At 52.6% G+C, this 26,767-nt stretch overlaps 1 protein-coding gene across 10 annotated transcripts in view; it reads left to right on the forward strand.

Moving 5' to 3' along the window:
* ARAP1 (ArfGAP with RhoGAP domain, ankyrin repeat and PH domain 1) overlaps window positions 1–26,767 on the forward strand; it is a 227,884-nt gene that overhangs the window by 136,672 nt on the left and 64,445 nt on the right. For 8 of the 10 annotated variants that reach the window (XM_075125781.1, XM_048838572.2, XM_048838582.2 and 5 more), the window contains 4 exons: window positions 893–963; window positions 3,556–3,662; window positions 19,293–19,460; window positions 24,780–24,849. In XM_075125781.1, the coding sequence (XP_074981882.1) occupies window positions 893–963; window positions 3,556–3,662; window positions 19,293–19,460; window positions 24,780–24,849 (416 nt within the window). Of the gene's footprint in view, window positions 1–892; window positions 964–3,555; window positions 3,663–19,018; window positions 19,136–19,292; window positions 19,461–24,779; window positions 24,850–26,767 lie in introns of those variants that run through there. The other 2 variants (XM_048838659.2, XM_048838650.2) reach the window with 2 other exon arrangements.

Consider the following 26,767-nt stretch of genomic DNA (forward strand, 5'->3'; position numbering starts at 1 on the left):
AAACCTGAGCTTCGGGAAGGTTAAAAAAACTGGACACGTTTAGTTTTGAGAAAAGACAACTGAGGGGGGACCCGAGAACAGTCTTCAAATCTGTTAAGGGCCGTTCTAAAGAGACGGGGATCAATTGTTCTCCATGTCCACTGAAGGTCGGACAAGAAGCAATGGGCTTAATTTGCAGCCAGGGAGATTTAGGCCAGATATTAGGAAAAACTTTCTAACTCTCAGGGGAGTTAAACTCTGGAACAGGCTTCCAAAGGAGGTTGTAGAATCCCCTCACTGGAGGTTTGTAAGACCAGGTTGGACAAACCCCTGTCAGGGCCGGTCTAGGTTTGCTTGGCCCTACCTCAGCGCAGGGGGCTGGAAATGATAACCTCTCGAGGTCCCTCCAGTACAACAATTCTGCGATCTTGTGATGTGTAAAGCCCCTGGGTGCTGTGGGAATCAGAGGGGATATGAGCGAGGCATTGCCAGATAGCAAAAAGCAGAGTGCGCTGGATGACAGCTGTTGCAGTGTGTGACCTTTAGAAGCCGTTCATAGAAAGCCTTTCCCCAGTCTAGTGTCATTCATGGAAGGGTCTTGGCGTGCTTGACAAAATTAGCCTAATTTTACAGATGGGGAAACTGAGGCATAGAGAGGAGAAGTGCCATGGGCAGGGTCACCCAGGGAGTCTGTAGCAGAGCCATGAAGCTCAAACCACCTGAATCCCACTCGGGTGCCCTCCCCCAGGACAATGTTGCCTCTTGCAGTGAGAGTTGTGTTTCTGCCTGGCTGGGTGTGGGAGCAGGCACAAGAAAGTGGTTGACGGGAGCACAGCAATCTCAGGGTGCCTGCTCCCTGAACCCCCTTTCGACTGAACAATGTTTCTCAGCCTCCCTTTGTATCTCTTCGCAGACAATTCTGACTATGAAGAACCCCCGTGGGAGGAGGAATTGGCAGCTGTCACGGGAGAAATGAGTGACAAGGTTGGCTCATAATACGGCGCAGCGTGTCCGGGCTTTCCGGCTCTCTCAGCGGGTCGGTCTGTCTGTCTGGCCTGTCTTCTGTTTTAAAAGACAAGAAGAGAGAAAATGGCCCCAATGTTGTATGGAAAGGAGGTGGGGGGTGGGGTGGAAAAATCAGATGATCCCAGTAACTTTAGACCGTGGCATTCATTCCAGAGGGCCAGAGAATGTCCAGGACTCGGACGCTCGCTGCTGAAATGCAACCAAGTCTGGCATGGAACGCAGCAGCTGTTAACGGCACACAGCAACACTGCACAGTGCTTTAGGACAGGAAGTGAAGAAGAACGCTGCATCTAATTGAAACTGTAGGGGGATGTGAGGGAGGCAGAACGTTGTTACCCAAATTTTGTCCGTGGTACAGGGGATAGTGCCTGTCTAATGCTCCTACCAGTGACTGGGTGAGTTAGGACGTGAAGGGGCTTGGGTTGCTGTTGGGACGTGAGAGCAGAAATGCTGCTTTCGGGGACAACCCTGAAGAGCATGAGGCCCGGTTCTGCCTTTGGCTGGCCACAGCTGATTCATATGTTTCAATTCTGTCTGTTCTAATACCGGCCCCGTAGGCTCTCGAGCTGCAAATCAGAGGCAGTCTGAGGGGTGCCAGGCTCCCAGAGCCGGTGACAGTAAGAGGAGCCCAGGGCCATACGCAGACTACGCAGCTGCGTAGGGCACCAGGAAATTTGGGGCACCAAATTGCCCCAAATTTTCTGGTGCCCTACGCAGCTGCATGCTGCTCCAGAGGCCAGCCTGATCCCCCAGCCAGCTGAGCTGGCCAGGAAAGCTGCCCCTGCCCCAGCCCCACTCCACCTCTTCCCCAAAGCATCCGCTCCAGCCCTGCCCCCACTCCACCCCTTCCCTAAAGCCCCTGCTCTGCCCCCACCCTGCCTCTTCTCACCCCTGCTCTGCCACAACCCTGCCTTCACTTTACCCCTTCCCCTGAGCTACGTCCCGGGGGACTGCAGCAGGGGTCAGGCCTGACCCCGCACTCACCCGCCGGTGGGAAGTGGAGTGACCCAGCCACGCTGCCAGTGAGTGCTGGGGCGGCAGTTCCCCACAACCCCCCAAGTTTGGGAGCCAGGGGAGGGGAGCGGAGCAGGCTGGGGCCGGGTCGCTCCACTTCCCGCCACCCCGTGAGTGTGGGGTCGGACCCACCCTGCAATCACCGGGTGGCAGGAAGTGGAGCAACCTGGCCCCAACCCACTCCGCTCCTCCGGCTTGTGCTGGGGGGCGGTTTCCCCCTTGCCCCCCAAGCCATAAACCTGCTCTTGCCCCCCACAGACATTGGGGCGCAGCCCCCCTCCCACGGAGGACTAAGAATGCCCCCCCCGCCACAGAGGCCTGGGGCCAGCCCTCCCCCCTCCCCATATCTATAGATGGCCCTGGAGGAGCCTAAATCCCTCTGAGGATCTGCGCCTAGGTTCTGGAATAAATGCACCCTCAGTTCAATGTGAGCTGCCTCTGGTGTAGTGATCCTCAGTTTGTGGTGGTGTGGTGTGCACTGTGGACATTTGTGCTGAGCTGGGCTGCTTGTGTGTGTCCGTGTCTTTGTCTGTGCACGCTCCTCTCTGCCGGAGAGGAAATGCAGAACTTTTCACCAAAACCCAACGCAGCAATTTTGATTTCTGGAAATAAAGTGCCCAACGGCCAACCTCTACCTCCGGCTGCACTTCCCTGTACTGTGAGGGCGGTGCATGCTCCTCTGAGGGCAGAAGAGCTAGGACGTTGGAGGGGGGCCATCAGTTACAGACACTGGCTTCTCCTCTCCGGGGGCTTGGGTTCAGGAATCACATGCTGTGAGTTTGGTCTCCAGCTAGACCCATCACTGCCTGTAATCGCAGTCTAGCACGACTGGCCTTCTCTGTCCAAGAGAGGCCCAGGGCTGGAATAGCAAGGGGTGCTGCAAGTCGGGATTGGTGAGTATTGGCAAAGCTGGGTGGGGACCCAGGACTGGCGTAGCAGAGGGGCTGCAGGTCAGGAGTGGGGGGCATCTGCAGAGCTGGGTGGGAGAAGCTTGCACATCCTCTGCCCCTCCCAGGCCTGGCTTTTCCTTAGCACCAAATTCACGCCAATGAAGGAAGTAAACATGAGTCACTCCCGGAGGCCACACGTGAACCCATGGAGTGCACTGTCTCTCTCTCTGAGTGGATCCTGGCCGTGCTGAGGACGTTCCCCACGTTGTGTGTCTGAGGAGCTGGCTGGGAGGGGCGCATCCCTGTGCGAGTGTGCTGGGGTGGGGTGGGGTTTGTGCTCACAATGGCCCCGTCTCCTCCCTTTCCCTCCCCCTTTGGGCTGGCTAGTCCCCCAGAGGACTCAGCCTCGCCCGTCAGCTGGACCGCTTGGAGGAACCCAGGGTTATTACGCAGGCAGCTGGCCTGCGGCTGGGACCCGAGTTAGCGAGGTGCTAATGCAGGCTCAGGTCTGTCTGCATGAGCTGCAACGTGGGCAGAGCACGCAGGGGTGTGGGACTGCTTCATCCTGGCTGCACCGGCCAGCCCCGCTGACAGCAGGGACAGAAATGGCTGTTGCGCGTCACCCTCCCTGTCTCTGTCTCTGCAGGACGATGCCGAGACCATGAGGGGGAGGCCATGCCCGGAGCGAGTCAACAGCTTGTTCAGCGAGGACGAGCTCATTGAAGACTATTACGACCAGCCGCCAGCTGCCAAGTAGGGACCGCCTCTGCCATCCCCTTCTCCTCCTCCTCCTCCTCCTCCTACGTGTGTGCATGTGTTCTCCCCCCTTCTGTGCTGCCCCTGCTGTGGTGAATTATGGAGTCAGTGAAGGACCGATCAGGTGGCTGACAGCAGCCTCGGAAGGGAGGCAGTGCCGAGCGTTACACATGCAGGCCCTAGGAGATCTAGCTTGGGCTGGCAGATCCTTGGCTACTTAAAAGCATCTCATTTCTCATGCGAGCTTGTTATATGCATTCCTTTGGGCCAGACACCGCTCTGAGTGATGCCTGTGTAAATCCAGAGCCACCCTTCTGAAGAGAGTGGAGTGACTCTGGATTTACCCTGGCATTGCTGAGAGCAGGATCATAAGTACATAATGGATCTGGCCCTTTGCATTTGACCCAAAGGACCCGGCCTGCCTTCGGCCTGTCCTACCACCAGGATCGCCACGGTGTCTGTCACTGTGCCGATCTCTGCAGACTCTCCTGAGCAGCTCAGAGCCAGTCACCCTTCTGTCTCCACGCATCCCTCCCTCCCAAGCGGGCTCAGGCTGCTGGCTGCCCATTCAGCAGATCTGACCATAGGGACAGCAGAAGCCCTGGCCGGTGAGACCAAAACAGCTTGCTTGCCCTTGCTACCGAACTTGTTAGTTCTCCTGTTCTCTTTAATTTGGTTCAATTTAATTCATTTTGGAAGTGAATTCAGCTAAACCGAATTAAGGTCAGTTAATTCAGAATAAGAGCACCCGCACAAGGATTTAATGCTGTTTAACCAATCCACTTGAAATTCACACCTTTAGTTGATTTGGATTAACTTTCCTGAGGCCACGCCTACACTACAAATTTATATTGACTCAAGTGACGTCAGCATACAGCCACTGCAGTCAGTACGTTGTGTGTGTGTGTGCATATGTGGCTCCTTGTTTCACTGGAGTGTGTACTTACTCCGAGTGCCTGTATAGATGCAGAGTGTGGTGCACCATGGGTAGGTATCCCACTGTGCAACTTGCCACCATCCAGCGCTCTGTCTTTTGGGAAGTTTTGGCAATGCATGATGGGACCGAAATGAGTCGCACAGCGGTGACTGGGAGCATGGGGTCAACTTCCCAGTTTGCAAGGGTCTCCAACCCATAATGGCATCTGTATCCCATCATTTTTGCACCTTTCTTCAAAACCCAACAACCCGCACGGCCCTCCTTGCCGTCTGCCATCTCTGACAGAAGCAAGGAGCCTGTGCAGCTCTGCACCATTGTCACGAGCGTTGCAAGCACAGGATCTTGGAGTGTGTACAGAGCTGCAAGAAGAACCAAACGACTGGGGAACATGATGATTTCTTGGACAACAGATGGCTGTGGCACATAGCAAGAACCAATTCAAGGTTGTTGGGGACATTCATGGAGCAGCTGCAGGCGGTGGAGTGCTGCTTCTGGGTCTGGGAAACAGACACTGCCTGGTAGGATCTCATTGTAATGCAGGTTTGGGATGACAAGCTGTGACTGCTGAACTTTCAGATGCACAAAGCTACATGCCTGGATCTGTGTGCCAGACTCGTCCCAGCTTGCCAGCACAGGGGCACCAACATAAGAGCTGCATTGACAGCGGAGAAGCGAATGGTGCTTGCACTGTGGGAACTTGCAATACCAGATTGCTCCTGGTCAGTCAGGAATCAATTTGGAGTTGGGAAATCCACCGTGGGGACCGCTGTCATGCAAGTGTGCAGGGCCATTAATTGCCTCCTGCCACGCAGGACTCTGACTCTGGACATCGTGCAGGACATAGTGGATGGCCTTGCAACTGAGGATCCCGAACTGTGGCAGAGCGATAGAGGGCACACATATTCCTATTTTGGGACCAGACCACCTTGGCACTGAGTAGATGAACAGAAAGGCCTACTTTTCTGTGATTATGCAAGCACTGGTAGATCACCAGGGAAGCTTCACTAATGTCAGTGCTGGACGATCAGGGAAGGTGTATGACGCTCGCGTTTTTAAGAACACAGGCCTGTTCAGAAACCTACAAGCAGGAGCTTCCTTTCCCAACCAGTGGATTACCACTGGGAACGTTGAAAAGTCAGTAGTGATCCTGGGGGACCCAGCCTACCCCTTGCTCTTTTGGCTCATGAAGCTGTACACTGGCCACCTCGACAGCACCAAGGAATGATTCAACTAGCGGCTCAACAGGTGCAGAATGACAGTTGAGCGTGCTTTTGGTTGTTTGAAGGGTCGCTGCGTTGTTTAACTCACAAGATTGGACCTCAGTGAGAAAAAAATCCCAATGGTTCTAGCTGCCTGCTGTGTCCTGCATAATATCTATGAAGCAAAGCGGGAAAAGTTTCCAAGAGGGTAGAGGGCGGAGGTGGAGCAGCTGTCTGCTGACTTTGAACAGGCAGATACAAGGGCTATTAGAAGAGCTCAGTGCAGAGCTATGTGTCTCCGGGAGGCTTTGAAATACCATTTTAACAGTGAGCCAGATCAGTGTGTGTTGTAATAGTGTGCTCTGCCTGACCCTGTTTTTTTGTGACCTGGTAGGAATCGTACGGTGATTGCTGTATATGTAGGAATATAACATTGTCAGTGCACCTGTTAATTTTGTTTGTGAATGATCCTCTAACTCGCCTGATGAATTGCAGATCATGATGAATAAGTTCTCTGAGGCATGTATCAAGTTCAGCCTGGTAATCTGTATCAAGAAACCAGTTGTCATGTTACAGGGCACCAACATCCCACCTAAAATCTACATCGGTAATGAAGCTCTGGATAATGTGGATCGCTTCTGCTATCTTGGCTCAACTCTAACCAGCTCACTTAGCCCGGATAGAGAACTTGATGCCAGAATCTGAAAAGCCTCTGTCACCGCTGGCAAACTTACCTCACGTGTCTGGAACAACAAGCTGCTGGCCCTGAATATCAGGCTTGTGGCCTCGGTACCCCCCTTTACGGCTGTGAAAACTGGGTCACAGGAGTGGAGATTGAACAGCTTCCAATCTAAGAAAAATCCTTGGAGTCACTTGGGACCAACGGATCATCAATAACGAGATCCTAGAGAGAACCAGCCTACAGTCTATGCAGACTACGCTGGACGCTCGCAGGCTTCGCTGGCTGGGACGCATGGAATGGGTCCCTACAAGCCTCTAGATCATCTGCTGAAGGCTGTGCTGTATGGCCAACTCAAGACCTGCCTGCGACGCAGAGCCAGGCCAAAGTCTGGTACAGCAACAAGGTCAGGCAAGGTCTCAAGAAATTCAGCATTCCTCCTGACAACTGGGAGAGGCCTGCTCACGTCCGCTCAGTCTGGACAAGACATGTCAAGGCTAGTGCAGTCATCGTGGAGAGACATCAGGAAGCAGAGTGTGCTCCAAGCACCATCTGGCGAGTCGACCTGTAGCCACTGTGGGAAGGTTTGCCGCTTGTGCATTGGGCTTTTCTCCCACACCACTGGCAAGGACCATTGACGGACTGGCTTTGTCGTGTTTCCTTTCGTCTGTCAAGATGTTGGATGGTCACATAAGGCAGAGGTAGTGCGCTGATCCCTGACGCCATGTTAATGTGGAGGGAGGGTACAGGGAGGTCCTGATATTGAGTTCTCAACAGGCTGCAGAGGGAGGTGAGCCTGGGACTGTTGAATCTGCAGGTCCACCAGAGTCTGCAGCATCTGAAGGCCACAATGGCAGCAGATGAAGATAAAACACACAGAGGTATCACTGTCAGTGCGATCACGACAGAAAATGAAACGTAAGATGCTGAACTCATTCCCCTAAAGTTTTAAGCACTGCATTCTCACTTCTGCTTGGGATTTCCAGTCACAGCACGAGTCCTGGTGAGTATGGCTCACCAGGGGCTGGGGAAATGAGGAGGGAATTGCTCGGTTGCATGATTGCAGCAGTATGGGGCAAACAGCACTGAATACTGGCACCGTTTCCCTCAGGTATCGGTGGTTTCAGCTGATATCTCACTCCTGAAGGTCACAAAGGCAGTTCTGCCTGCACAGCCTCTTCTCCACACAGGCCCAGGAGATCCAGTATCTCCTGTCCACTCCCAGCAGGAGCGTGTCGGCAGCTGGCCAGCTGCACCCAACGGTGGAGAACTGCTGGGGGTGCGTGCCAAACCGGGCCACCAGGAAAAGGCATTTCAAAAATGTGCGGGGCTTTAAAGGGGAGGGGAGTTTCCGGTCTCCGTGACCCCTGGGCAGTGGAGTTTACAATGGTGACCACAGCGGTCCGCGCCGGGCATTGTGGGACAGCTGCTGGAGGACAGTTAGGGTCAACATAAGGAATGCAGTATCCACACATGCACCGCGTTGAGCTGGGTGCATCGACTGGGACTGTACGCTGCTCTGCCACAGTACCTCCACCTCGCCGTGTAACCGGGCGCTTATGTCAGTGGGGTACCAATTGAAGTGCAGGCCCACGCACACAGCTAGGCCGACATAAGCTGCCTTGTGTCGATCTAACTTTGTCACGTACACCAGGCCTGAGTTTCCCTGTGCAGACAAGCCCTAGGACACGCTGGCTTCTGTGTTGGCCCTGGACGTTTTACTAGATTTGGGTCAATACTGCAAAGAAGCCATCTCCGCCATGGAAAGCTCTCTTGTTTGCGTGCTGCTAACCTGCTCCCGAGTGACTGGGGCTCGCAGGAGGCCTGCCCGGGGAGAGAGCGTGGTGTAGCTGTATGGGCCTGAACCCTAATGCCGGATGGGTGGGGGCAGCCATCCTATGCGTGTGTCCACATAGTGCTAGGCAAATCGACCCCAGTAAACAATCAGCGTCTGTCATCTAAACCCATCCCTTTCCTTAGGGGGAGGGTGGGCTCAGTGGTTAGAGTGCTTGCCAGAGACCTAGGTTCAATCCTCTGTTCTGTCCCTGTGTCTCCAAGTGCTTTGCAGAGGAGCAGTGTGGCTTGGGGGAGGTCTAGGTTGGATATTAGGAAACACTGTCTAGGAGGGTAGTGAAGCACTGGAATGGGTTACCTAGGGAGGTGGTGGAATCTCCAGCCTTAGAGGTTTTTAAGGCTGGCTTGACAAAGCCCTGGCTGGGATGATTTAGTGGGTGTTGGTCCTGCTTTGAGCAGGGGGTTGGACTAGATGGCCTCCTGAGGTCCCTTCCAACCCTGATATTCTGTGATTGTCCTAGGCCACGCCACTGGCCAGTGACAGGAATAGAACTCAGCTCTCCTGCATCTATTGTCCTGCCTGCTAGGCCTCACTGCTGCTCTCAAATCCGCACAATGAAAACCACAACCAAAGGAGAACGTTGCTTAGTTATATGCAGTGAGCAGGGGGAATCACTAAGAGGAGTAAAATAATTTCCCATTGCCCAAGTAATTTGTAGTCTTAATGGGCAACTGAGAGCAGTTTCACATAATGAAATACCAATTCATTTATTTGCTAGATGAATTTAGCTGGGAAACAATGTCTGGGTGTTCTCTGTAATTATAGATACTTCGTGTCCCTTTGGCTAAGCATTTACAGAGAAGGAAATAATTCCCCAGAGTAAAACCTGTTGGAGTGTCTGTCCGTGTGTCCCATGTCCGTCTAGACATGAGCCCGAGCTGCGAGGTTTGGATCTGGATTTAGAAGTCTGGATTCAGGTTGCTGGGCTGGTCCATTAAAGGGAAAGGGCCTGATGCAAAGCCCCACTGAAGTCAGTGGGAATCTGTCCCTGGACTTCCCAGGACTTTGGATCAGGCCCCTAGTAGCTAGTTGTGATGCTGGGCTTTGGGTGTAGGCGTCTCTGGAACTCAGTGGTGTGTGACACTCAAGGGTGTGGGGGAAGGAGGAGGGAGGCAAGTTGATGTGTTTGTGGGAGGCATCTGACTAATGCCCCCTGCCCCCTCCGCGCTAGCTGTTTGGAGTCTGTTGTTGACTGGAGCTTGAGTCCTGGAAGGATCCGTATTCTCCAGTCAGTTTGTTTAGCTGAACTTGCCAAACTCGGTTTCACAGCTTTAAAGCAGTGAAGGAAGCCCTGCCGCTCTCTGCCTGCATGTGCTAATTCACCCAGCCTGCTCTGTGCCATTGCTGGGGGGGGGGGGGGACAACACTTGGAGGGGGGCTGCAGCCTGCAGGAGACTAGTTGGTCTCTAGTTCTATCAGCACAAAAGCCATTGCAGAGGGGCATCTTCTATGTGGGTCCCATTTCTGGACAAACAGTGAGTGCCTGGTGGGGTGGGGGGGCAGGGCAAGGAGGTGGCAGGGGGAAGAGGCAGTACTGTTAGACCCACAATAGGGGGGTTTTTTACGGGATGGGGAGCAAGCAGATACCGGACACAGTGTTGGTATACAATGCTTTAAATGCTTTTTGTTGATTACAAACCTTACTTACTTTACATTTACACCCCAAACATACTATCGCAGGGTTTAAAGGTTATTTGATTTGCAGAAATTATAGGCATTTATTTATAGTTTATTTTGTTGTGTTATTGGTTTTTTGCCTTTTGTTTACTAGGCCTTTTACCTACACAATTTTAAAGAGACAATTTTGGGCAGGTTGGCATGATTTAAGGTGGTGATTTTAAAATTAAAAATGTTAATATTTGACCATTGCGGATTAAAAGGTTTGTTTTTTGTAGCTGAGCAGACTTAGATACATTTTTTGCATATTGCCTGATTTATTTTTGCTGTTATTAATTAATTTTTTTGTTGTTTTTAATGTATTTTTAAATTAAAGGACCAGTTTACATTTTTTGGGGTTTTTTTTGCCATGGAGGTGGCGGGGGGAAGAGGCAGAACCAGAGCAGTAGGGTGGGAAGCGTGCACAGAACCTGCACCCACTCTATCCAGGGCCAGCCAGAACAGTTGCCCCTCCCGTGTATAAGGAACGAATTCCCACACATTTGTAGGAAACACAAACAAAACATCCCATTCGGGACACCAGGACTTTAACTTTTACAGTATGTTCCATCGTGGGGCTTCAGATGTATGCTGCCCTGTGTTCAAAACTTCATTGAACTGTACTCAAAATCAAAGACATCCAGTTTTTTTCTTTGGTGTATTTTTCTGTACTGGGATGCACAGGCCACCAAGTTCTTCCCTTATGCTCAGCCTAGTTCCACAGGCCAATGCATCTTTGTACTTTTAAGGGGCTGCAAAAGCACGGGAGGAAGCTCAACACACAGTGTTGTAGGTTTCTCCCTCCCCTCTTCCGCAAGGATTTTAAATCTACTTTGTAGCAGGCTAGGACAGAAAGACTGGCTGCACGGGCGAAAGGCAGGTTCTGTCCGTTTGCTGGTTCTCTAGCCGTTCAATCCATCATCAAAGCACCTCACATTTGATTTCTTTGGGGTTTTATTCCAAAAACTTAAAGCTAAATAAACCTGAAGTCAGTCCTCATTTTTCTGCCCCAACTCAAACTAACTTCTTTCCCGAGTGGGAAATGTTGGGTAAGCACGGGGTGTGATTCGAGAAGGGAATGAGAACACAGGTCAATTCCTGCTGACCGGCACAACTGTGTAGCCTTATTGACTTCAGGGAGAACAGATTTTTGCACAAGAATAGATTTTGGTCCCTTCTGCTTTTTCACATGTGGTATAAGCAGAATCTCATTCACTTTCCTCCCCTAAACTCTGAGCACTTTAAGGAAAATAAATAAGCACGGTCTGCTTGATTTACACATGCAAACGAAACAGGAAGCTCTCCCTACATTCTACACCAGCCGTCAACAAACACCAGACCGGATGTAACAAGGATGTTACTACAGCAGCCATGGTTGGACTGTTCTTTTGAAAGATCCTTAATGGTTCTTTTAAGATGCTGATTTTCAGTGAAGTCTGTTTGTTCAGGGGGGCAGAGAACTCAACAGGGAATAGCTCTGTTTTGTCAGCTCCTAGTCATTCAAAAACTAAAAGGCTTTAGATTAAGTTTGTTTAATGTTTATACAGTGATTTTGAAGAGCTAAGGTAGTACAGAAGTGATAAATATTATGACTGGGCAACCATCTAAAGATCTGTTTCAGAGTAGCAGCCGTGTTAGTCTGTATTCGCAAAAAGAAAAGGAGTATTTGTGGCAGCTTAGAGACTAACCAATTTATTTGAGCATGAGCTTTCGTGAGCTACAGCTCACTTCATCGGATGCATAAAGTGGAAAAAGAAAAGGAGTACTTGTGGCACCTTAGAGACTAACCAATTTATTTGAGCATGAGCTTTCGTGAGCCACAGCTCACTTCATCAGATGTGTACCGTGGAAACTGCAGCAGACTTTATATACACACAGAGAATATGAAACAATACCTCCTCCCACCCCACTGTCCTGCTGGTAATAGCTTATCTAAAGTGATCAGCAGGTGGGCCATTTCCAGCACAAATCCAGGTTTTCTCACCCTCCACCCCCCCACACAAATTCACTCTCCTGCTGGTGCTAGCCCATCCAAAGTGACAACTCTTTACATAATCAAGTCGGGCTATTTCCTGCATAGATCCAGGTTTTCTCACTTCCCCCCCACCCCCAAACACACACAAACTCACTCTCCTGCTGGTAATAGCTCATCTAAACTGACCACTCTCCAAGTTTAAATCCAAGTTAAACCAGAATATCTGGGGGGGGGGGGGGGGGTAGGAAAAAACAAGAGGAAACAGGCTACCTTGCATAATGACTTAGCCACTCCCAGTCTCTATTTAAGCCTAAATTAATAGTATCCAATTTGCAAATGAATTCCAATTCAGCAGTTTCTCGCTGGAGTCTGGATTTGAAGTTTTTTTGTTTTAAGATAGCGACCTTCATGTCTGTGACTGCGTGACCAGAGAGATTGAAGTGTTCTCTGACTGGTTTATGAATGTTATAATTCTTGACATCTGATTTGTGTCCATTTATTCTTTTACGTAGAGACTGTCCAGTTTGACCAATGTACATGGCAGAGGGGCATTGCTGGCACATGATGGCATATATCACATTGGTGGATGTGCAGGTGAACGAGCCTCTGATAGTGTGGCTGATGTTATTAGGCCCTGTGATGGTGTCCCCTGAATAGATATGTGGGCACAATTGGCAACGGGCTTTGTTGCAAGGATAAGTTCCTGGGTTAGTGGTTCTGTTGTGTGGTATGTGGTTGTTGGTGAGTATTTGCTTCAGGTTGCGGGGCTGTCTGAGCTCATGCTCAAATAAATTGGTTAGTCTCTAAGGTGCCACAAGTACTCCTTTTCTTTTTGCGAATACAGACTAACACGGCTGTTCCTCTGAAACCTGTCATAAAGTGGAAAGTACAGTGAGGAGATTTTATATATACACACAGACCATGAAAAAATATACACTGTAAGGAAAGTGTTCACTTAAGATGAGCTATTACCAGCAGGAGAGTGGGGTGGCGGGAGAGAAAACCTTTTGAAGTGATAATCAAGGTGGGCCAATTCCAGTACATTTCCAGGAGTTAACAAGAACGTCTGAGGAACAGTGGGGGGGGGGGGGGGGGGGAGTAAACAAGGGGAAATAGTTTCACTTAGTATAATGACTCAACCACTCCCAGTCTCTATTCAAGCCTAAGTTAATTGTATCCAATTTGCAAATTAATTCCAATTCAGCAGTCTCTTGTTGGAGTCTGTTTTCGAAGTTTTTTTGTTGAAGGATAGTCACTTTGAGATCAGAAATCGAGTGACCAGAGAGATTGAAGTGTTCTCCGACTGGTTTTTGAATGTTATAATTCTTGACATCTGATTTGTGTCCATTTATTCTTTTACGTAGAGACTGTCCAGTTTGACCAATGTACATGGCAGAGGGGCATTGCTGGCGCATGATGGCATATAACACATTGGTAGATGTGCAGGTGAACAAGCCTTTGATAGTGTGGCTGATGTGATTAGGCCCTATGATGGTGTCCCCTGAATAGATATGTGGGCACAGTTGGCAACGGGCTTTGTTGCAAGGATAGGTTCCTGGGTTAGTGGTTCTCAAGAAGGGTTTCTTCAGGTATGTTGGCAACAAGAAGAAAGCCAAGGAAAGTGTGGGCCCCTTACTGAATGAGGGAGGCAACCTTGTGACAGAGGATGTGGAAAAAGCTAATGTACTCAATGCTTTTTTTGCCTCTGTCTTCACTAACAAGGTCAGCTCCCAGACTGCTGCGCTGGGCATCACAAAATGGGGAAGAGATGGCCAGCCCTCTGTGGAGATAGAGGTGGTTCGGGACTATTTAGAAAAGCTGGATGTGCACAAGTCCATGGGGCCGGACGAGTTGCATCCGAGAGTGCTGAAGGAATTGGCGGCTGTGATTGCAGAGCCATTGGCCATTATCTTTGAAAACTCGTGGCGAACCGGGGAAGTCCCGGATGACTGGAAAAAGGCTAATGTAGTGCCAATCTTTAAAAAAGGGAAGAAGGAGGATCCAGGGAACTACAGGCCAGTCAGCCTCACCTCAGTCCCTGGAAAAATCATGGAGCAGGTCCTCAAAGAATCAATCCTGATGCACTTGCATGAGAGGAAAGTGATCAGGAACAGCCAGCATGGATTCACCAAGGGAAGGTCATGCCTGACTAATCTAATTGCCTTCTATGACGAGATTACTGGTTCTGTGGATGAAGGGAAAGCAGTGGATGTATTGTTTCTTGACTTTAGCAAAGCTTTTGACACGGTCTCCCACAGTATTCTTAAAAAAAGAAAAGGAGTACTTGTGGCACCTTAGAGACTAACCAATTTATTTGAGCATGAGCTTTCGTGAGCTACAGCTCACTTCATCAGATGTGTACCGTGGAAACTGCAGCAGACTTTATATACACACAGTATTCTTGTCAGCAAGTTAAGGAAGTATGGGCTGGATGAATGCACTATAAGGTGGGTAGAAAGCTGGCTAGATTGTCGGGCTCAATGGGTAGTGATCAATGGCTCCATATCTAGTTGGCAGCCGGTATCAAGTGGAGTGCCCCAAGGGTCGGTCCTGGGGCCGGTTTTGTTCAATATCTTCATAAATGATCTGGAGGATGGTGTGGATTGCACTCTCAGCAAATTTGCGGATGATACTAAACTGGGAGGAGTGGTAGATACGCTGGAGGGGAGGGATAGGATACAGAAGGACCTAGACAAATTGGAGGATTGGGCCAAAAGAAATCTGATGAGGTTCAATAAGGATAAATGCAGGGTCCTGCACTTAGGATGGAAGAATCCAATGCACCGCTACAGACTAGGGACCGAATGGCTAGGCAGCAGTTCTGCGGAAAAGGACCTAGGGGTGACAGTGGACAAGAAGCTGGATATGAGTCAGCAGTGTGCCCTTGTTGCCAAGAAGGCCAATGGCATTTTGGGATGTATAAGTAGGGGCATAGCGAGCAGATCGAGGGACGTGATCGTTCCCCTCTATTCGACATTGGTGAGGCCTCATCTGGAGTACTGTGTCCAGTTTTGGGCCCCTCACTACAAGAAGGATGTGGATAAATTGGAGAGAGTCCAGCGAAGGGCAACAAAAATGATTAGGGGTCTAGAATACATGACTTATGAAGAGAGGCTGAGGGAGCTGGGATTGTTTAGCCTGCAGAAGAGAAGAATGAGGGGGGATTTGATAGCTGCTTTCAACTACCTGAAAGGGGGTTCCAAAGAGGATGGCTCTAGACTGTTCTCAATGGTAGCAGATGACAGAACGAGGAGTAATGGTCTCAAGTTGCAGTGGGGGAGGTTTAGATTGGATATTAGGAAAAACTTTTTCACTAAGAGGGTGGTGAAACACTGGAATGCGTTACCTAGGGAGGTGGTAGAATCTCCTTCCTTAGAGGTTTTTAAGGTCAGGCTTGACAAAGCCCTGGCTCAGATGATTTAACTGGGAATTGGTCCTGCTTCGAGCAGGGGGTTGGACTAGATGACCTTAAGGGGTCCCTTCCAACCCTGATATTCTATGATTCTTGTGTGGTGTGTGGTTGCTGGTGAGTATTTGCTTCAGGTTGGGTGGCTGTCTGTGGGCAAGGACTGGCCTGTCTCCCAAGATCTGTGAGAGTGATGGGTTGTCCTTCAGGACAGATTGTAGATCCTTGGTGATGCGTTGGAGAGGTTTTAGTTGGGGGCTGACGGTGACGGCTAGTGGCGTTCTGTTATTTTCTTTGTTGGGCCTGTCCTGTAGTAGGTAACTTCTGGGAACTCTTCTGGCTCTGTCAATCTGTTTCTTCACTTCCGCAGGTGGGTATTGTAGTTGTAAGAACGCTTGATAGAGATCCTGTAGGTGTTTGTCTCTGTCTGAGGGGTTGGAGCAAATGCGGTTGCATCGCAGAGCTTGGCTGTGGACGATGGACCGTGCAGTGTGGTCAGGGTGAAAGCTGGAGGCATGTAGGTAGGAATAGCGGTCAGTCGGTTTCCGGTATAGGGTGGTGTTTATGTGACCGTCGCTTATTAGCACCGTAGTGTCCAGGACGTGGATCTCTTGTGTGGACTGGTCCAGGCTGAGGTTGATGGTGGGATGGAAATTATTGCGATCATGGTGGAACTCCTCAAGGGCTTCCTTCCCATGGGTCCAGATGGCGAAGGTGTCCTCAGTGCAGCGCACGTAGAGTCGGGCCTTAAGGGGCGAGAGCTGAGGAAGCGTGGCTCTTGTGTGGCAGCCTTAATGGGTGAAGCAAGTCAGGGGCACTGCCCCTGTGTCCCTTCTAGCTGTTACCTTTTCCTTACGGAAAGCTTAAAACAAACAAATGCAAACCGTAGGGGGCTGGTGCACACAGGACTCATGCTTAAAAAGTCTCACGTCCAAGCTGCTGATCACACAGTCTAGAATAGATAATACTTAGTCCTGCTTGCACAGGTTGCGGGGGACCGGACTAGATGACCTCTCAAGGTCCCTTCCTGTCCTACGAGTCCATTCCATGATTTTGATTGCGGCAGAGCTTGGTGACAGAAGGGCCTGATGTGGTGAATCACTGGAGATTAACTACACAAACTGGGTGTCATCCCACAAATAATATTTGGGTGCAATGCGAAACCTGAAATTCATTGTCGTCCGCGAGTGCAACACGGGGAGGCAGCTTTCAGAGCAAGACAGCCTGAAATACAACGCCACCCAATGTAATTTCCCCGCTCCTACTTCCTCTGCTTCAGTGGATTTTACACCTGCGTGTTTTTCTTTTACATAATAAAAGCTGGCTGCACCCCAGACCGCAGTCAGAGGGCGGTAGGGTCTGTGGGGTAGAGCAGTGCTACTCAAAGTGGGGGTGGTCCACGGACCGCAGCCGGTCCACGAGCCATTGGCTGCTGGTCTGCGCGCACACTGGAAAAAAAAATGACCGGTCCCCAACATCAGATAGCTTGAGAAGCACTGGTGTCGAGTCCATAGCTTGGGGAAAACGCCTGCAGGGCTTGGCTTTGCACTGCACCATGTGGAGAGCTGAGGGTGGAAGCACCAGTTGGAAAGAGGGGAGCAGGATGGGGAATGTTGCAGTGATCACCCTCAGACAGATGAGCACTCCACTACCTGGAGGAAGGAGGCCTAAGAGAAGGCCAGCATCGCATCCCCGGTGCTACCTCTTACTCAGAAGTGTCTGTTTGAAGATTTGAGTGTCGTGAGAGTAGAATAAACTTGTTCATTTTAGCTAATTAAATAATATGTAAATATATATGTAGAGAAATGTTTGATGACTTCATCATTTTGTTTGCAGTACATCATTCGTAGTTAGCCCTGCCCTCCCGTTAGCCTTCGGCCCCTCAAAACCTTCATCCTGCCCTGCCTCTAGGGCAGGAACTTCCAATCCCGCAGCAGCGGCTGTCCCCTACAGATCGAGACCTGGATGGTCCCGGGAGAGCACGTACCCCTTTTGGGCAGTGTGAGGGCACTTTGGGGGCAGGGAGTGATTTTTTTTCCCTACCACTGCCTGGGCTCTGTGGATAAGCCGAGCATTTCAGGGTCCAGTGCAAGGAATTCTGAGTGCCTTCCATTTAAGATTGACTGCAGGGAGCCTGGTCCTTAGTGGACGTCATGACTAAGCTCCCTTACTGGACTGTCCGGAACACTGCTCGGGGTGGAGGGCTTTGGAGAGCCGGGAAGGCCCATAGATCTGAAAGCCATTGCCATTTTTCTGTCAAAGTCCTGGGAGGAGAGAGGGGAGAAATAGATTGGCTTTGTGCTTGTCTCAGGTGACAGGCTGCTGTCACTTTGGTTTGCAGATCCCCCTCCTGGTAATTAATCATCATCCCCAACTGTAGGCGAGGACTCTGTGGGTGCTCAGCATCCACTGGCAGCACCCTTATCAGCTCTCTCCCACCCCGCCAGCGTCTCCTGCCCACCGGTGGCTCCACTGATCAGCACCTCCCACTCCCTCCCAGTGCCTCTGGCCTGCCGTGGATCAGCTGTTTAGCAGCGTGCAGGAGGTGCTGGGGGTGGGGAGGAGTGAGGGCGGGGGGCGTTCAGGGGAGGGGGTGGAATGGGGCAAGAAGAGGTGGGGCAGGGGCGGGAAAGGCAGGGTGGGGGTCAGGGCCTGGGGCAAAGTGTGGGTCAAGCACCCTTTCCCCCCTCCCCCCCGGCAAGGCCAAAATTGGCACCTGTGACCCGACCTACAGACCCCAAGTGGAGGAGATGTGTCTCGGCTGTAATGGAGCACGTGGTTAGAGTCCAGCAGAAGACCAAAGACTGCCTCAGCCACTCTGGGGGAGTGAGCTGGGCCGGGGAAGGTGTGCAGCCTGTTTGCTCTAGTCCTGGAGAGGGACCTCAGGCAGATGGGCTGGGACAGGGTGGAAGGGAGATGAGGTTTGTGGTCTCCACCGCAGACGCCGGACGTACCCACAGGGCTGTGCTCTCTCTCTCCTTCCTTCCCTCTCTGTGAGGTCTGTTGGGGTGGCCCCAAATGGGTCCTAGATGTTCTATGCAAATCCTCCCTGTGCTCCTGTCCTCGTTTTGGAGAGTGGGCCTGGCTCTTCGTACCAGCTCCAGTCAGTGAAGTCACAGAGTTAAATCAGGGATGGCTTTGGCCTCTGCTTGATACCATGTGTGTCTGGGCTCACTCGCCCCTGGCCTCAAGCTGACCCCTTTGCTGCACCCACTACTGGAAAGGAGGAGTCATGCTCCAGAGACTTCTCCGCTGAGAGATCCTTTTGGTGCTCAACCAGCCCCCGTTTTCCTTGTGAAATTCCACCTCCATCTCGCATTACGGACCCTGCCTTTGGCTGCCGTTCCTTGGGCTTGGCTTAGCCAGGAGGGGGAGCCTGGTTACTCTTGTTTCAGATTTATGTCTCAGTAGTATACAGCGGGATCGGGGCTCCCATTGCGCTGGTCATTATACAACTCCTGCATCCTTCTCCCCCCCCCCCCCCCCCAATTAGCACACACTAAGTCCTCGCCCTGCCCCCCAGCCAGCATGGCTGCTTTAAAACAGACCCTTTGCTCAGGGTAATACATTATCCCAAGGACAAGGAATGCGGGCAAAGTCTGTGCGTGACCGACAGGCTTTTTTGTATTTCGGATGAGGGGTGATCACTGGGGCAAGAGTATGAAGTGCTCTGTGCTCTGCTTGCACCTGGCTTTCGCCAGCCCTGCCCATTAGGGGGAAGGAGGGTTCTTCTATATCTCAGACCCTGATCCTGGGGCTACAGGTATGGAGAGGAGACAGGCAAATCCGGAGAGCGGAGGGTGGTGGGCAAGTCACAGCTTGGGACCTTTCGACCAGCGGGGTGCAGACCTTCTGATCTGTTAGCTGCCTGGTTAATGGGCCTCTCCTAACCGCATCTCCCCCTTTGCTCCCGCCCTCAGCGACAGCAGCTGTTGGAATGACTATGGCTTGAGCACCCTGCAGTCCAGCGGCACGGTATCCTCCCGCAGCTCCAGCATGCACAGCAGCAGCCCAGAGGGGTTGGATGCCCCCTCCCAGCTCTTACCCATCATCAAAGCCGGGTGGCTGGACAAGAACCCCCCACAAGGGTGAGTGATGCTCCGAAGGGCGCAGCCTGGGAGACTGACTCTGGAGCAGGGGATCGGTGATGTCCATGTGAACTGGGCCCCCCGCCCACACACACACTTGGCCTGTCAGTGCCTAGGGAGGAAGGTTCCTCCCATCCCCCAAGCCTGTAGTCTCCCCTCATTTCTAGTGTCGGTCACTGACATGGGCTGAATGAGAGAAATCTTCCTATTTAGCTATTGATTTACAGCATCCATTCAGTCCTATCGATTGTGTTAGGCTCGGGGCCTAGTCAGTCAGGCCAAGAGCGGCCCGCAGTGTCACATGCAGCCTCCAGCCACCCTTGTCTGTCACTTCGAGGGGCAGCAGCACCCGGAGACTACGGGTCCCAGCGTGCCACGCCCCACCCTGATGTCTGAGCCCTTCCCCAAGATGGAGCGGGCATGGTGGGGTCCGCAGTCTGAGCAAGTGGCAGCGTTCAAGAGGAAGGCAGCTGCAGCCTGTGCCCAGAGACGAACTAAGTGCAGCCCTGAGGGCAAGTTGCCACTCGAGCCCTGGCTTGTTTGGACAAAGCCTATGCCCTGGGCTACAGTTGTTTTGCTTAATCCATTTCCTCCTCACTCGGCTGAGGGCTTTGATTTAATCTCTGCCGTGGAGATGCTGGTGTTTCCCTATTGGACTCCAGGCAGACAGAGACTGCTGAGCTTTCACAAATGGCTGGCGGATTGCACTTCCTCCCTGTTACCCAACAGCGATGCCTGGGTTGGCTTGCATATTAACGGGAACCCAGGAAATCACACTGCTCCTGTAAGTCACCTGGTCACCCAGGGGAGGGGAGCAGCCTCTGGGCTAGTCTTAAAGGGCCCATGCTCCTAAATTAGGGCATGTCTATACTAGCGAGCTTACGGTGGAGAAGATGTACCAACACAGCTGGGCTACTGTCAGATCGCTCGTGTAGCCGCTCTGTGCTGATGGGAGAGAGCGCTCCTGTCAACATAATAAAACCAGCTCAATGGGCAGTGGTTGTTTGTCGTCAGGAGAAGCTCTCCGGCCGACATAGCGCTGGGCACACTCGCAGTTATGCCAGTGAAATTTATGTCGCTTGGGGGTATGGTTTCTTCACACCCCTGGGCAACGTAAGTTTTGCCGACAGAAGTGGCAGTGTAGACATGGCCTTAGAAGATTCTCCATGGGCGAGGGAGGGTTTTTTGTTGTTTGCAGTGTTGTAGCTGTGTCGGTCCCGGGATTTTAGCAAGACAAGGTGGGTGAGGTGATGTCTTTTACTGGACCAACTTGTCTTGGTGAGAGGGACGAGCTTTCAAGCTACACAGAGCTCTTCTTCGGGTCTGGGAAGGGAACTCGGGGTGTCAGCTACATACAAGGTGGGATAGGTTGCTTAACATAAGAAGTTAACACATATTCTAAGGCCGTGGTTCTCAACCAGGAGTACGCGTACCCCTGGGGATAAGCAGAGATCTTCCAGGCGGTGCATCAACTCATCTAGATATTCGCCTGGTGTTACAACAGGCGACATCAAAAGCACTAGTGAAGTCACTACAAACTAAAATTTCATACCATGACTTGTTTATGCTGCTCTGTAGACTGTACACTGAAATGTCAGTACAATATTTATATTCCATTTGGTTTATTTTATAATTATATGATGAGAAAGTCACCAACTTTGCAGTACCAGTGTGCTGTGACTCTGATTTTATGTCTGATTTGGTAAGCAAGTCATTTTTCAAGTGAGGAGAAACTTGGGGGTACGCAGGACAAATCAGACTCCTGAAAGGGGGGCAGTAGTCTGGGAAGGTTGAGCACCCCTGTTCTAAGGGACCATTCAAGGTGAAGTGGCTTGTTAACATAGGACTGCAGTCACAGGACATTGGCAGACTTTCTGTTGTGTTTGCTTGGCTGAGGGCTTATCTGCACTTGAAATGCCGCGGCAGGGCAGCTGCATAGCCAGAGCTGGGCTGCCAACAGGCGTAGGTAGTCCATCTCCCCAAGAGGCAGTAACTAGGTGACAGAAGAATTTCCTCATTAACCTAGGACTGTTTATACAGGGACTGAGGTCAGTTTAACACCGCTGCTCAGGTGTGTAGATTTTTCACAGCCTTGAGCAATGTAGATATAATGTTTTAGAGTAGACGAGGCCCTAGTAACTAGGCTGGGGTGTGTGTCTTGGGACTCTGGATTTTTCCTGAGGAAGAGGAAGTTTTGTGTGTGTGTGTGGTGGGGGGAGAGAGAGAGAGAGCGCGTTTCCATATTAATGATTAATCTAGCCATAGCTATTGTGAGATCAGATCCCATGAGGTAAATATTTTACTGGCTTGACAGAGCAGTGGGAACCCAGCAGCTGCCATGTTGATTCAGCGCATGGTCTGTCTAGCCAGTGTCCTGCTTCTGATGGCACCAGCTGTTTCATAGGAAGGTGCACGAAAGCCTGTAACCGACAATGCCCAGAGGGGACGGTTAGTCCTGGCTCCCTGATTCTCATGGAGCATGTGCACTGACCCCAGCTCTGGAGCTGGTGAGAGAAGCCCTGGGGTTGCTCTAACTTGTGCCAGCTCTCCAAGGGACTGACTACAGCTGAGAATAGATTGCCAAATCTTTTGTCCCATTCCCAACCCCAGTATGCTGCCCCACCCTGGGGCAAGACTGAGTGTATTGTAGGGCCCGGCTAGGGCTACACTGGCTCTGTGTCCATTGAGAATGTCCCTGTGTTGGGGAGAGTCTCAGCTGGCCAGATGTGGCCGCTGTCCCGCCCCTTTGCACCACCTGAGTGACCCAAAGGGGCAACGGAGTGTAGGGAATCTCACCCAGGCAGTGTGATTTCAGCCTGGACCCTGAACCGAGTGGGGAGCTGTTGGAGCAGTCGGAGGACGGGGAGGGTGCGGGTGCTGTATGTTTCAGGGCTCGGGCCATGGCAGCTTACACATGCTGAAGTCTGGAGAGACTGGGGGACAGTGGTGGTTCAAGGATGATGTCATGGGGGGAATTTCAATGGAGTCCGTGCAGGGCTGTATACAGGCTCTTCTGTGTGTGGGACGCAGGGAGAGATCCCTGTATGTTTGGCTTTCAAGGGAAGGTTGATTTATTAGCCACCCCCCCTCCCCCAATAAATCTTCTTGTTCAAAGGTCTCCTGCTTGGGGTGGAACTGTTGTGGCAGCCTGTTACCTCCTGTTACTCTGTCTTCCCTGAGCCCACAGAGCTTAGGCCCCTGCCTTGTGGCAAGTCTCTTTTACGGGTGGCTTATGCACCCTACACATATCAATCTTCCTGTAAATTATTCCTGAGAAACCAGTTGTGATTGCACAGAGAGCTGGCTCGTGAAACTGAGCAGAAAGAGACAGCGAAACTGACCCGCCGCGAATCCCTGCCCATATGGCCTGTGATACAGAGAGTGAGTGGACAGCCTCGCAGGCGCAAAGCGCAGCCCAGCATTTAAAAGCCTGCACAGCTGATCGTATATGGTGGGGTTAGCGGCTTTTACGATGTACGTGTGTGGGATTATGGGGCCTGGTGTCGCCAACTGGGAGCTACGGCACCACGTTGAGGGTGAACTTGCTGGCTGCTCCGTGCCAAGGCAGGTTCAGGAACGGGAGAGGGGAGTTCTCATTGTCCATGTGACACGGAGGCTGCACAGATAACTCTTGGCAGGGCTGGGCCAGTGGAGAGGGCTGGGCCAGTGGGGAGCACTGGCTGCGCAAAGGCAGTAAGAGGGAAACCGGGGAATGGGGAGAGCAGGGATACTCAGAGCTCAGTGGTTCAGGAGCCAAATTAGCGATCAGCGTTACCCAAAACAGTCCTGTGAATTCATTTACTCTCGTACTATATAGTTGGATTTAAACAGTAAGACGGGAAATATTTCGTGTCTATATCTCTATGTGTTATTCTCACAGCAAGATGACTGGCCAAGTATTATCTTATCAACAACCCTAGGCTAATGACACAGGAAACGCATCCTGATTGGTTAATAACGTGGATTGGTTAATAACTCAATCAGGCCATGTTCTAATATCAGGTGCTGCAAAGAACTGCAGGAGCCAGGGCCCCGGAACCTTTGTAGAAGTGGGCGGGTGGGGGGGGGGCGGCAAGGCTGAAGTGGCAGAGAAATTAAAATAATTTGTCAACATCCCGCAGAGTACAGCTGTCCCCACATTCTAGTGTTGAAGATATAATCACGGTACGGACGAACGAAAAAAATAAGAGCATTTTAGTTCTAAACATTGCTGCGGGGTGGAGGGGATTTCCAGCCCGGAATTTCCTCAGCAGCACCCTTTTCACCCCCCTGCTCGGCCCGGGTCCCGGCCCCAGCGGGTGCGGGGCTGCTCCATCCCTTAGGCTTGTGCCCAAGGCAGCCGCCACGTGCGGGGCTGCTCCTCCTGCAGGGGGCACCCTCTCCCGCTGAGCCGCCTCTGGCCAGCTGCTGAAGTCCCTGCCCTCAGGTTCCCTGGGGCCCTGGTGCACAATGCTTCCTTAGCGCTTAAGCCCTTCCTGCCTGCTCTGCAGCCGGGGGGGCGACAGGAGGCGGCTGGGTTATGTCAGTGGCCAGCAGCGGCCTTGAGGCTTTAGCCGCCTGGAGGTGCTGTGCAGGCAGGAAGGGATTGGAGCTGCTTCCAACCATGGCAGGAGAAGAGATGAGCTCTGATGGGCCAGGTCATCCCTTCCCCACTCCACCCACACGGTGCCGAAAGGCTGCTGCTGGCCAGAACGTGATCCCATGTGCCCCGCCCACGTGTGGCCTCTATGATCATGTCTTTCCCACAGCACATATGGGAAAAAAGGGGGGGGGGCATGGGTCCCCAGTGCATGGAAGACACATTGAAGAGCTGCTTGCAGCTCCCGAGCCTCAGTCTGAGTATCACTGCCCTAAAGAGACAATCCAGGGTGCGTGTCTGCTCCCCCCATGAACCTTCTCATATGGGGGACGCCTCCCCACCCCGGAACTGATCCACATGACTGCTGCTCTGTCCTCCTGCATACCCCTTCTCCAGTATGCCCCGATGCTTGCGAGATGCCGGCCTGCATTTAAACAGCTAGGCGGAGGGGCAGGTGGGCAGGGTCCTATACTATCAAGCAGGAAAAGCATGTCTATGTGTCTATAAAATGTGTATCCATTGCCCTGTGTCCATCTGGCCTGCCCTTCCTATGCTGTCCATCTGGTTACATTGCAAGTCCTTTGGGGCAGATTAGCTCAGAAGCAAAAATACCCCAGTGCGAGTTTATAAAGCTCTTACCTCCTTGAGCTTGGCTCACTAAGGGAGCAGTCAGGAGCCCCTGCATTTCCACTGGCACTGCTGGCTCGCCAGGCTAACTACCCTTTTCCATCCCATTACAGCTCATATATCTACCAGAAGCGCTGGGTGAAGCTAGACGCCGACTACCTCCGATATTTTGACAGTGAAAAGGTGAGTGCAATGCCCCGCTCTGTCACAGACTTTCTGTGTGACCTTGAGCTAGTCACTTAGCCTTTCTGGGCAGTTCCCCATTTGTACAACGGGAATACCAGCCCCTCCCTGCTGTGTGGAGGAGAGATGCATTAAAGGTCGTGCGGTGCTCAGATACTGCAGTCGTGGGGCTGTGTAAGTACCTAATCTCGATCGCTTGTCTTTGAAATCTGCCACCCAGGGTGGGACTGACGTGTGGTGTGGAACCAGGGGCGGCAGGTTTGTATAATTTTTGGTGGTGACCAGAACCCGCCCCAGCCCAAACTCTGTCCCCCACCTGCCCAAGGCTCTGGGAGGGAGTTTGCATGGGGAAGGAGGTCTGGGGTGCAGGCCCTAGACTGGGGCAGGGAATTGGGGTGCAGGGTGCAGGCTCTGGGAGGGAGTTTGGGGATGGGAGGGGGTGCAGGTTCTGGGAGGGAGTTTGGGGATGGGAGGGGGTGTGGAGGGAGGAGGTGCAGGGAGGAGGTGCAGGGTGAGGAGTATGGGATGAGGGCTGTGGGGTGCGGCTGCAGATAAGGGCTTTGGGGTCTGGGAGGGGCTCAGGGTGAGAGTAGGAATGTGGGGGGTGAGGGCTCTGTCTGGGGCTGGGGGGTTTGGGGTGTTAGAGAGGCTCAGGGCTGGGGCAGAGGGTTGGAGTGCAGGGGGATGAGGGATCTGGCTGGGGCTGGAGATGAGGGATTTGTGGTGTTGGAGGGGGCTCAGGGCTGGGGCAGAGGCTTGGAGTGCAGGGGGATGAGGGCTCTGACTGGGACTAGGGATAAGGTGTTTGGGGTGCTGGAAGGGCTCAGGGCTCTGGCAGAGGGTTAGGTGTGGGGGGATGAGGGATCTGGCTGGGGCTGGAGATGAGGGGTTTGTGGTGTTGGAGGGGGCTCAGGGCTGGGGCAGAGGGTTGGGTGCGGGGAGATGAGAGATCTGGCTGGGGCTGGAGATGAAAGGTTTGTGGTGTTGGAGGGGCTCAGGGCTGGGGCAGAGGTTGGAGTGCAGGGGGATGAGGGCTCTGGCTGGGACTAGGGATAAGGTGTTTGGGGTGCTGGAAGGGCTCAGGGCTCTGGCAGAGGGTTAGGTGTGGGGGGATGAGGGATCTGGCTGGGGCTGGAGATGAGGGGTTTGTGGTGTTGGAGGGGGCTCAGGGCTGGGGCAGAGGGTTGGAGTGCAGGGGGATGAGGGCTCTGGCTGGGACTGGGGATAAGGTGTTTGGGGTGTTGGAGGGGCTCAGGGCTGGGGCAGAGGGTTGGAGTGCAGGGGGATGAGGGCTCTGGCTGGGAATGGGGATAAGGTGTTTGGGGTGTTGGAGGGGCTCAGGGCTAGGGTAGAGGGTTGAGAATGCAGTTTTGGGGTGAAAGCTCTGGTGGGGGGTGTGAGCTCTGGGGTGGGGCAGGGCTGGGGATGAGTTTGGGGTGCAGGCAGGCTGCTCCGGGACAGGAGCCAGAGAGGAGGACTCTCCCCAGCCCTTTCCCTGCTGGGAGCAATGAGATCTGGGGGAGGAGCCCCCCCTTTCCCGCCCCCCCAGCAGCACACTCACCCCCACCGCTGTCACTGCACTTGCTCCTAGAACCCCTCTCAGGCCCAGGAATCTGCCTTGCCTCCCCCGTGGTGGGTGCCGGGGGGAGCTCCGTGCGCCTCCTGCTGCCCCTCGCTGTAGACTCACTGGGGGCGAGCATGGGGCAGGAGCGGTGACTGCGGGCAGGGGGGCCCCCTGTGCTGGTGGAGGGTCCCGCCGGAAAAGGGAAGGGTCTGAGGTGGAAGGGCAGGCTCAGAGTCAGTCTGCCCTGGCAGGGGAGATGGGGGCACTAGGACCCCGCGGCAGCAGTTGCTGCAGGGAAGAGGCAGCCAGGGACGGGGCCGGGGAGGTGCGTGGGGGCAGCAAGTGGGGGCCGGG

Source organism: Caretta caretta, chromosome 1 (genome assembly GCF_965140235.1).
Source record: "Caretta caretta isolate rCarCar2 chromosome 1, rCarCar1.hap1, whole genome shotgun sequence".
NCBI lineage: Eukaryota > Metazoa > Chordata > Testudines > Cheloniidae > Caretta > Caretta caretta.